The sequence below is a fragment of the Macrotis lagotis genome, chromosome X (assembly GCF_037893015.1).
Source record: "Macrotis lagotis isolate mMagLag1 chromosome X, bilby.v1.9.chrom.fasta, whole genome shotgun sequence".
NCBI lineage: Eukaryota > Metazoa > Chordata > Mammalia > Peramelemorphia > Peramelidae > Macrotis > Macrotis lagotis.
Genome location: NC_133666.1, coordinates 407,257,136 through 407,269,802, shown reverse-complemented (window position 1 = coordinate 407,269,802; position 12,667 = coordinate 407,257,136). Strand labels below are relative to the sequence as shown.

The following is a 12,667-nucleotide window of genomic DNA, read 5'->3' as shown; positions in this document are numbered from 1 at the left end:
ATAAAATGAAGAGATAGTAAGAACATGTATGACTACAAAACATATTATCAAGTGTTTGTTCACAGTAAATGGGGCATAGAATAAAGGTTCTTTTAAGAGCCCGGGTGTTTAATTTTGCTCCTAATTTACTAAGACATTTTTTGGGGGCTAAACATCAGCTTTTTATTTTAGGGGGGATCTTTGATTTTTTTTTTTTACTGACAAGAAAAATTGGCCTTTTTTGAAAATGAGGAGTGCCACCAGAAACAGTGATTAAATCACACAAAGTTCAAATATGTCAAAAATTTTAGAAGAAATTCCCTTATGCTAATGCCTTTTAACAAGGTAGAAGAGAGCAAAGTATATATTCAGGTTCACCCCACCCTACTAAGATTTTTCATTAATAGTCAAAACATATTTGGAGTAAGAGAAGTTGTTGTTATCTTAGATTAAGGTTTTACTAGGGATTTTATTTGTTGTTTTTTACTTGATTGTTTTTGAGATTATTATATTTTTAATAAAAATTATGTTTAAGTGGCAGCTAGGTGGTGCAGTGGATAGAGCACAGGCCCTGGAGTCAGGAATACCTGGTTCAAATCTGGCCTCAAACACTTAATAATTACCTAGCTGTGTGGCCTTGGGCAAGTCACTTAACCCTATTTGCCTTGCAAAAACCTAAAAAAATAAAAATTAAGTTTAAAGTCAACATTTTATCATTCCCAAGTTTATCACCCATCATGCTATTTCTATTTTTAAATTTATTTTGATTTTATTTAAGACAATGAGGTTAAGTGACTTGCCCAAGGTCACACAGCTAGGTAATTATGAAATGTCTGAGTTGGGTTTGAACCCAGGTCCTCCTAACTCCAGGGCCAGTGCTCTATCCATTGTGCCACCTAGTTGTCCCTAGCTGCTATTTCAACAGTCCATGTTAGTCTAATCATTCTAGCCCCCAAAATACCTCTTTGATGATGCCATATCTGGCTCCATCAAGAAGATGCTATTTCTTCCTATTCTCAATCACTGTGACATTTGACAGTAACTCCCTTATGACAGACACACCTTTCTTTTTATTATGCTACACTCACTTGAGTATAAATACTATAAAGGAGGGAATGACTCCTGACACCATAATATAATACGCCTTGCATATAGTAGGCTGGTTTTTAAAAATTTTTTTTTATTCATTTTAGGCAATGGGATTAAGTGTCCAAAGTCCAAGCTGTCCAAAGTCAGACAGGCAATTATTAAATGTCTGAGACGACATTTGAACTCAGGTCCTCCTGACTCCAGAGCCAGTGCTCTATCCACTGTGCCATCTAGTTGCCCCCAAAGTAGGTTTTTTTTTTAAAAAAAAAAACTAACCTGGGGGAGGCTAGGTAGTGTAGTGGATAAAGTACTGGGCTTGGAGTCAGGAGTACATAGGTTCAAATCTGGTCTCAGACACTTAATAATTACCTGTGTGGCCTTGGGCAAGCCACTTAACCCTATTTGCCTTAAAAAACCTAAAAAAAAAAAAACTAACCTGAATTAATAAATATTTTTCATTGATTATTATGGTGATGCTAGACAGAGACAAAAGACCAATGCTCTTCCATTTCAGAAGATATCCAGATACTTTCGACTGTATTTTACACCAGATATGAGAAGAATTATATTCTTTCCTTCTTATGGCAAAGAAAATTCATAAATGTTGAATACATATATACACTGTATGGTAATAGAAAGCAGATTTCATGTAATCTCTATAGATTTCTCTATAGATTTTTGCTATTTAGTACCTTCATAAGTATTTAAATTTCCTAAACAACCTTCTATACTCAGGTATCTCTAGTATTAGGTAATGACAAGAATAAGATAGATTTGAATTTCATGTGTAGTTTGAAAGATGTTTCCCAGCAACTTTTGAGACCTCAGAAGACCTGCATTTGATATGCCACTGTCAAAGATACAAAGATTCAGGACTGGAGAATATAATATTTTGATTATTGATTCCTATTGTGAACACCACTGACTACTTAACAAAGTGGAGAGTTTGCTATTAAAAAAGATATTCAAGAATTCAAACATTTAAAAAATCATGGAATTGAAGTAAAAAAGAATACTGCCAAGTAGGGGACCTTCCTCCTTTTCAACATATATCATCTCTATGTCACTAAGAAATTTAATATAAGCACAGGCAAGCAATATTCACTTTCACATTAGTCATTTCCAAAAATTCATTCTTATTCAGCATATCAGACCATCCACTCTGTCATGAAGTGGGCAGTCCTGTGAAATCATGGTTGATAATTTATCAGTTTTAAAGTCTTTCAAAATTGTTCATTTTATAATACTAATGGCACAGGATAAATTGTTCTCCATTCTCCTTCCTTCACTCTGCACCATTTCATATGCCTGTCCTTGTCTCTTAGAAATCATCTTTTCCCTTTTTTTTTAAAGAACAGCAATATAATATTCCATTGCATTGCATTCACACAACACAATTTTTCAGTCATCCTAGTTTTACATTTTTTAATACCATAAAATAACTGCTATAAATATTTCTGTACTTTCAAGAATTTGTTTTTTCTTTGATCTCTTTGAGCTATAGGGATATAACTGAGTGAAAGTGCATGTACTATTAAGTAACCTTTTATATCCAAATTGCTTTCCAGAATGATTGTATTCATTCACAGCTCTAATTCACTAATTATTAGTGATTTAGAACATATTATAGATAAAAAATAAATACTTGTTAATTGAAAAAAATTAAGCAACTTAACAGAATATAACCAAGAACAAGATTGTTAAATGCTAGTATGTAAAGGAAAATTGGAGAACAACTAGTTCAAATTTCTCATTTGAAAAGAAGAAAAACTTTGGGTGACAGAGATTTGGTAATTCACCAGGGTGACACATAGTTGGTATCAATGATGTGATTTTATTTCTTTTATTCTGACTCAATGGTAAAGATTCTCAACCATTTTTGTGTGTCCTAACCCCTGAATCCCCACCTCCCATTACCTTTGGTAGCCCTGGTGAAGCCTATGAACTCATTATTAGAAGAATGATTTCACATATAAAATATACAGGTATTAGATGACTGAGAGAGCGAGCATTCTCCCCTTCAGATAAAAGGCTGCCAATTTCATTTTTCCAATCAAATTAATATAACCATCCAGTGTGGTATAATGAATGTAAAGCTCACTTGACAGTTATACTTGTGTTCAAATCTTTGCTCTAAAACTAGGCAGTTTGTGATATTGGGTGAAATCATCAACTCCTCAGCATCCCTGGAAACTTTCTAAGACTAAAAGCTACAGAGAAGGCACTGACGTGTACCAGCAGAGAGAATTTTTCTTCAGGAACTTGATACCCAGATGAAATCAAAGGGTTTTTTTTTTGTTTTTTTGCAAGGCAAATGGGGTTAAGTGGCTTGCCCAAGGCCACACTGCTAGGTAATTATTAAGTGTCTGAGACCGGATTTGAATCCAGGTACTCCTGACTCCAAGGCTGATGCTTTATTCACTACACCACCTAGCCACCCTGAAATCAAAGTTCTAATTAAAACACAAAACAAAAAAAACCCCAATCCTTGTCACTGACTTATAAGTTCCTATAAAGACAAAAATTCTATTCTAAATGTGTTCTTCAATTTTTCCAACCAACTCAATATATAATATACAATATAAAACTGTGTTAATATGATATTATATTCTTAATGACCAAAAGAAAAGGTCAGCACTACAATGAATGGTTAAATAGACATAAAGTCTTTTGATTTTGGTAGAATCTTTCACTAAGAACTTTAATGCCTAAAAATATGATAAACTTATGTCAGGACTTCTTCTTTACACTTGGATTGATATATAAGAGTTTTAGCTTCACTCCTCCAGTGATTTTCAATAGGTAAAATCTAGCATGGGAAAAGATGTGTTTTTGATTAAGTGATTGGCCATGAATCCACTGTCCACATCTCCATCTTCTGTTGTCTAATAGTACTGAGCACCACTATTCTTTTTTCTTTTTTCTTTCTTTTTTTTGCGAGGCAAATGGGGTTAAGTGGCTTGCCCAAGGCCACACAGCTAGGTCATTATTAAGTGTCTGAGACCGGATTTGACCCCAGGTACTCCTGACTCCAGGGCTGGTGCTTTATACACTGTGCCACCTAGCCGCCCCTGAGCACCACTATTAATACACAACCCAGGGCAGGAAAATAAGCACTATATTTCTCATGCTGTGTTTTGATGAGAGGTCAGTTTATAATCAATTAATTAATCAATAAATGCTTATTAAGCACCTACCCTGTAATATAAACTGAGCCAAATACTTGTAAGAGAAGACATAAATAAAACTGTGTTCAGTGGTGAATTATAATCCATTAAGGATGTTCAGAAGAACTATATGCAAGGTCAATACATGGGATATAAAAATAAGGTAGTTAGAGAGGAAAGGCATAGTTCTTAGAAGCAAGCAGTTAAGATTTCATGCAGAAGATGATTACTGAGCAGGAAGATATTACATATGATGGAAGAAAGCAAAGAGTACCACGAGCAGCTGAAATGTGATCTACTTCTTTACCTGATCCCCTTCCCCCCAATTCAACAAATATTAAGAAATTATAATCTGTAAGACACCAAGACAAAAACAAAGAACAGTACAAGGTTATATATTAACAAAGACTTGAAGAAAGAAGATGATTCTGAAAAGCAAAGGTGAGTGAGAAGAAAAAGAGACCAGATATGGAGGACAGACAATATAAAGTCACTGAAGTGTAAAATGGGAAATGCAGTAAAGTCAGTCTTCCTAGAAGAGCATGGAGAACAAGGAATAATGTGTGTGCGTGTGTAATACATACATACATACATACATATATATATATATATATATATATATATATATATGACATGATTGAAAAAATTTGATTGGGACTAAGATTTTTAAGAGCTTTAAAACTGAAAGGAGATTTTATATTTGATCCTAGGGTAACAGTAAGCTAATCAAGTTGACCAAGTAGTCAAGTGAAATGGTTAGATGTGTATTTAAGGAAGATCTCTGGCAGCTGTGTAGATGGCAGAATGTAGTAGGGAAAAAACAAGGTAAGAGATTAATGAAGGTCAATAATGATGAGTTAAATGTGAGAGATAGGGTGGAGTGAGAAATGGAAGGATTTGGCAACTGACTATGGGGTCAAGTAGAATAATAAGTGCCTTTTGAACCTAGAGATTGAAAGAATGTGGTGTTCTCAACAGAAACAGGAATATTACATGGGGGTTTGTAGGAAGATGATGAGTTCTCTTTTGAACATATTGAATTTGAGAAGTCTCTCAATCATCCAATTTTATTTTTTAAAATTATTGATTTATTTTGAATTTTACAATCTTTCCCCTAATCTCACTTCCCTCCCCCACAGTCACCACAGAAGGCAATCTGTTAGTCTTTATATTGTTTCCATGGTATACATTGATCTAAATTGAATGGAATCAATCATTCAATTTTAAATGCTTAATAGGTACTTGGTGAACCTTACAATGCCTACTTCCATACATTTTTTCCACTAACAAAACCATCATCCAAGTGCAAAGCACCTATCATCTCTAGTTTGAGAAATCATAAGACTCTTCTCTGACACCTGCTATTAGTGCCATCTCTTCAAATTGTTTCAAAGTTCTCTATTTGCATATACGGTATGAGTTCTATAAAGGAAGGGGACCACAGCATCCATTATGCTGCCTGGCATATGGCAGGTGCTAATGAAGATTTTTTTAATCAATAAGTACTAAGTGCTTACTATGCACTTTCTATGTCAGGTACTGAACTGGGCATTGGGGGACCAAGCTCAAAGAATGAAAGCATCTTTATTTCCAAAGAGTTTACATTCCCACGACAGAGATAAGGTCAGAGAAAAATATATAAAGCACTTGTAAAATTAAAAACATATATATAAAGTAACTGGGAAGCTTAAGTGAGCACTGGAATTGGGGGGGAGAATAAGGAAATGTAAAAAATAGTGTATGACTAATATCCTTTTTTTCTCTCAAAATTCCATTTTTATTTCATGTTTTTTCTCTCACTTTCCTTTGACTTTGAATTGAGACTGCCAGTAAAAAGCAAATCTACCAATGAAAGGTGATGGAAGCCACCCTCACAAGCATGACCAGCATCTTAAAGGATTAAAGGATTCTTCCAGAAACAGGAAATATTGGGGAGAGATGCTGGGGAGAAGGTCAGCAGTTAATACAAAAGCACAAAGATGGAACATAAGAAAAGACCAGTTGGGCTGGATCACAGTATTAGAGTAGGAATAATCCAATGAGGCTGGAAAACTAGTTTAGATCTTGATTATCCAGAACTAAACAGAGAACTGTCTCTTTTATCCTTAAGGGAAGCAGAAGCCCTGAATGCTGGTCAAGTAGTGGAATCACATGGTCAGTTAGCCTTAAGGAAAATTACTTTGGCAGCAATATTTAGAGATGGAGTGAAGTGGTGAGAAACTTGAAGCAGGGAGACTAATTAGGAAGCTGTTGCAAGAGGTGTTGAGAGACTTTATTAAAGGTGGGCCTTTTATGGACTTCTTGGGGACAATAAATTCTCCACATAGATGCCAAATTGATAATACTAGAGTATAAGTCTAATCATCACATGCTCTGGCTAAAAAAATTTCCAATGCCTCTTATATTGCTTCTCCAATTAAAAACAAATTATATACTCTGTAGACTTTTAAAAATCTGGTTCCAGGTTACCAGGCCAGGTTTAATAGACATTATTCCTTTCTTCACATGCTCTGCAATATAGAAAAAAAGGACTTTGATGTTCTTTGATGTTCAATAGCTCATCTTCCAATTCTGCTCTGTAATAGGATGATTCCTATATCTGGAATTCTCTAACAGAGCTGAGATTATTATACCTCATTTGGCGTATCTCCCACTATGTGGTACATAGTAAGTACATAATAAATGTTGAATCTATGTGATATTGAGCAAGTCATGCAGTTTCTTGGAGCATCAGATTTTTTTATTCATAAAATGGACTAAATGATTTTAACTGTAAATATATAATCTTATGATCCTAAAAACAGAGTAATTATTGTAACAATTACTGTTCACTTAATAAAAATGAACTTTTCTAGAGCACTACATTTTCTCAAGTGGTTTAGTTAAGACAGTGATATTTGCAATGATTATGCAATTTTAAATTTTTGGGTAGTTCTAAATTTTGGGTCCTTTATAGTGACTGGTTTAAAAATTAAAAAAAAACTACTTTTAAATTTGGGGTTTTAGATGTAATAATCATTATAGAAGAACTAGTAACATCTATTTTATCATTTATGGATACCTTTCCACATAACTTAAAAAATTAATTATTCTTTAACAGTAATGGTACAGAAAAAATTGAAAACTGTTATTCCAGTTATCTGAATAAGACAAACATGTGTAAAAATAGTTTCAAGTACAAAACTATATGTCTAAAAATTAGTATTTAAAATATTCAACAATGATGGTGATAGTACTATCTAAGCATTAAGTTTCAAGAAAATGGAAACTATTCTTCACTGACAGCCAGTCTGATATTTTGCTACTTCATGGAACAAAACCATTTCACACTGCATGAGCAGGCCAAAATATTAGTAGGGAGCCTGGGCAGAAAAATGGCTGAAACTATTATTGCCTGGAGAAAACTACACATACTCATACACACTTCCCCCCCCACACACACAATCAAGCAAATAACAAATATTTATTAACTTTGCAAGACAATGGGTATACAGAGATTAAAATAAAACTCATATACATGGCCCAAGCATTAGTATAGTCAATTACCATTTGGAACATTCACTAATGTTGTTGAACTGATTTTGATTCTTTTGAAACTACATTATTGTAGGAAAAATAGTCACAAAATAAATATCTAATAACAGTTTTGATTCAACTTTTTAAAAAGTCAAAGAAATTGTGTACCATATAATCAAACCGGAATTCTGCCACACAACCACACATCAAAATTTACTAGAAGCAAAACCATAAAAGAAAATAATCCATTTAGGTCATGTAGAGAAACCAGGGATTCTACTTCCCTAGCTTGACCCAAAAGAGAACAATTCTCTAAAATAAATTACTAGTAGCTTTATTTTACTAGGCAAACTACATTTTTTTCCTTCATAGCATTTCAAATATACAGTCAATGCTCTCTAAGTTAATGCATACATTTTGCTGTTCAAATAAATAAATGTGATGGTAAATGAGGGAATAGTTTTTAACTTCTGAAACAAAAGAAACACTACTTAATATAAAGAAGTGATGGAGATGATAGAAATCCATCACTTTCTTTACCCTTTCCTAAAAAAGTTTAATTCTTTCCCAATTCAATTTTATTTTTCACTAGAAGCTATTATAAACCACCATACCCTATTATAACTTCGTGGAGATTTTCATTATTGCTGAATACCAGTGACATTAGCATAGTGAGCAGCACCACAACAGGAATGCCCACTTGATTTTACCTCCCTATACATAATTCAGGTTTTATACTACAGAAAGAAGATGATATATACATGCCTAGTTCAGCATAGCTGCTATATGATTTTCATTTTAGCAGTACAAAATAAAGACATCAAATAATAAATACCCCAATGAGGAAACCAAAAGAAAGAAAAAGATAGGAGGAGTGATTGATGTAGTTCTTCTTGACCTCTGTGGCCATCTGCTACTAAAAAAAATGATGGTCTAGGAAACAGAAGAACTGAGTTTTGATTTTCCTGTTCTTACTATGTGACCCCTGGAAAATTCCTAATATAGTTATTCCTGGGGTTCCTCATAAGTAAAAAAAAAATAGATAATAATTATACTTCATAGTGTAACTATAAAGAAAATAAGAACATTTTAAAGAATATATGTGAATTATTTTTGTATAATGGGTAAAATCAAGTGGGCATTTCTACTTAAGGGTGCTGTTTATATATTAATGTCACTGGAATTCAGCAATAATGAAAATTTGACCTTCATCTTTTGTTTTAGGTGGTTTTTTTTGCAAGGCAAACGGGGTTAAGTGGCTTGCCCAAGGCCACACAGCTAGGTAATTATTAAATATCTGAGCCCGGATTTGAACCCAGGTACTCCTGACTCCAAGGCCAGTGCTTTATCCACTATGCCACCTAGCCGCCTCGACCTTCATCTTTTTAAAAGATAAATTCCTTCTCAGAAGATATCAAAATATTCACTTGAAAATTTGTTAAGACTCCAGTGACTGAAGACCTTTGGATCTATTTAATTGGCCACCCTTCTAATTCAATAATTCTATTAAAAAAAGGATAAAGGTCTAAAAATAACTTGAAAATGAATTTAATTTGTGACTTTCAACTTTTTCAATGTATTTCAGATTTATTTATATCTTCAAGTATAAATTACTTCTAAAATCAGCAGGAGTATTATTAGAACAATAAGAAATGATAGGCTATTTACTGTTACAGCTTCTTGGGTGGTTACAGTGTGCAACATTTTTTTTTGTTGTTTAAAAACATAGTGAAGTTATAGCAAAATCCCAGCATGACAGATCATAACATATCTTTTATTCTGAAGAGAATTGACAATGTTCTGCATAACTTTCTTGTAGGTACATGGCTGTGGAAAATACTTATGGTTGTTTTAAAATGTAAGGTTTCATATAATTATATATATATATATATATATATTAGAAGAAATCTAAGCAAAGAATAGTTTCTTCACCTTAATGAATCTGTCATTATAACCAAAATATAGTCTCCTAGTCCTTTTCATCTTCAAAGTATAATAAAATTCAATTGATTAAATCTACATTAGTCATGTGCTAATCCCTACTCTCTAACAATTCCATGCAGGGAAACTGAGGCTTTTAAAAGACATTCAGGGGGACAGCTAGGTGGCACAGTGGATAGAGCATTGGCCCTGGAGTCAGGAGGACCTACATTCAAATCCGACCTCAGAAGCTTAATAACTGCCCAGCTGTGTGACCTTGGGCAAGTCACTTAATCCTATTGCCTTGCAAAAACAAAAACAAGACATTCAGGGAATGTATGAGTTTAGAGTGGAACACAGGCATTTTAAAATCTATGGGAGGAGAGGGAGCCCATAAGAAGAGGCAGAAAAAGCACTAGACTACTGAACACTTTTGATAAAGAAATCAGGAAATGAAAAGCTATTAATTTAAGGGAAGACTGATATTATAATCTGCAGTCTTCAGTACTTAAGTGACTATGTGTGTGTATTTATTTATTTCCAGTGATAAAGCAAACAGTCAGGGCCCTTATTTCTAGATTAAGTTCTGTCCCTATCTGAATTATGGCTTTGGGTAAGTCACTTAACATTTTGTGGACCCCTCTTACACAAAACAAGAGAGTTGGGAAATGGACAGTCTCTCAGTTTCATGCTAGCTTTAGATTTCTTTTTCCTATGCTTGGACACTTGCTTTAACCAGAATCTAGAAGAAAAGCATATATCTACAAATGGAAAATTCTGTGATGATAGAACAAGAGAGAAATTTGGGGGTTGTAGGGTCAGAGTAAGGGTTTCAGGCTAATATAATTAATATGCAAAAGGGAATAATATCTTTTCTAAAGGATTTACTCCTGAAATATTATATGAAAGGTTTTAGATGAAAGAGTATGAAATTTAAGAGGATACCTTCAAAAACAGATTATAAGATAATAAACTTTCTAGCCCTGAAGTAAAACAGTACACATATACTTCATGAGCATGTATGAGCCCCAAGCACTGAGACACTGTTCATGCCTGTCCAATGAAATCTTTTTGGCAAAACAAAGCCAAAAGTATCTTTAAAAATATCATTTCTTTATTTTTTTCTATAGACAAAAATATCAAAGGAAAAGAGACAGAAAACGGCTCAGACAAAAAAAAAAGGAAGAAAGTTGTCATGTACTGTGTCTAAACTTCACAAAAGAATTCTGACTAGAGATTAGGGTTTTTCAAATCTACTGTCATCCAGCACATGAAGTTCTAACCTAAGTGACATAGACAGTTGAGGCTCAAAGACAAATCAAATGTGCTAACTAGTTGAAACATGAGCTACTTCATGTTTTACAATTCTAGCTTCCAACAAACTGGCTTCTCCCCAATAAATTACAGAAGTCACTTGTATCCAAACCTAGGAGAATGACTGAATTTTGTATAGAATAATCTACAAAATTCCACAAATGATACTTACATCCTGTACCATGACAATATTACTTCACCAATAATTTAAACATAAAAAAAGGACAGAGGAGGATCTGTTCGACTCAGATCAAACAGATAATACTCTCCAAAATAATCAACAAAAGCTCTTACCTTGTTCTTTAATCTGACGAATTTGCTTCACAGTTTCTTTTAAAATTGCACATTTGTCAGGTTTAAAGTTAAAATTGTCAATATCATTGAAGTTTGCAAAAATCAGCTCGGCAAGCTCTTCAATATATTTATTTTCCTGCTCACGGTTGCGTTTCTCTGTGCTTCTTTTAGGGCTAAAATGAAAATGAACATTGACATCAAATATATCACACTAGCTACTTTATACAACAGAAGTTAAAGATGTTATATTACAAGTTATATGCATATATATGTATGCTTATACATATGTGAATATGCATACAATACATAAACTGAAATAAAATTAAAATTTGAACTCTAGTGGAAAAATTTATTGTGTAGGAGGAGAGAAGGGGAAAAGTGCTAAGCTAATATAACAAAAAGAAAATGTCTTAATGTCAAATAAGTAAAAAGAAAATGAATAATTTACACACTATCTTGGAGTGCTAAATAATCATAAAGACTTTTGGGACATGTGAATGAAAACCACAGGACAGTAAGCATAGCTAAAAATAAAAGTGAAACTGAACCTGAATGGTTGGTAACTGTTCAAGTCAAATGATACACAAAATGTTACAAACAAAAGCATAACCAATCTTTTAGATAGTTGAAATTTCTCATGTCTACTGGGTGAGATGGAAAACTCAAAATTTTCTCTTAGTAATTGCTTTATTAAATAATATTTATTTCTAAAGCACAATGGAGGGCAGCTACATGGCAAAGTAGATAGAGCACTGGCCTCTGGAGTCAGGAGCACCTGATTTCAAATCCAGTCTCAGACACTTAATAATTACCTAGCTGTGTGACTTTGGGCAAGTCTCTTTTGCCTTGCCAAAAAAAAAAAAAAAAAAAAAAAGCACAATGGAACTATCAATCCTTAAATAGCAAGCAAATCAAAATACATTTTTGTTTATGAAGTTTGAGATTATAATAAAAACAATTTTATGTACATAGGACCTTCTAAATTTGATCATTTAAAGCATTGAAATAATCAAGCCTCTACTACTTTATTAAGCTTATTTTTGTGGTATCATATGAAAACTGGCAAAAATATTGAGACCAAGTATCAACTAAAAATAAAAACCTGAGCCCCCCAAAATTAACACACCCAAAGTAGGTCCAAAAACTGAGATTTTTAGACTTGTAGTTTTTTTTTTTTCACTGTAACACATTGCCTCTCTTTCTAGGCCCTTTCTGTATTAGACATGATTGAACAATTAGGAAATTTTGGACAACTAGGAAGTGAGAAGGCATCAGATTAGAATTAAAGTCTAGGGCTAAAATGGAATAGACAAATTAATCAAACACTACCTAAAGAGAGGACACATTTTCCATGAAGTGAAGACTAGGGCTAGTAGAAATTTTATCAC

General features: G+C 33.4%; 1 protein-coding gene across 10 annotated transcripts in view; it reads right to left on the bottom strand.

Annotated features, from left to right (window-relative positions):
* Positions 1 to 12,667, bottom strand: part of NCOA2 (nuclear receptor coactivator 2) — a 361,814-nt gene that overhangs the window by 125,975 nt on the left and 223,172 nt on the right. For all 10 annotated transcript variants that reach the window (XM_074207060.1, XM_074207059.1, XM_074207058.1 and 7 more), the window contains one exon: positions 11,280 to 11,452. In XM_074207060.1, the coding sequence (XP_074063161.1) occupies positions 11,280 to 11,452 (173 nt within the window). The remainder of the gene's footprint in view (positions 1 to 11,279; positions 11,453 to 12,667) is intronic.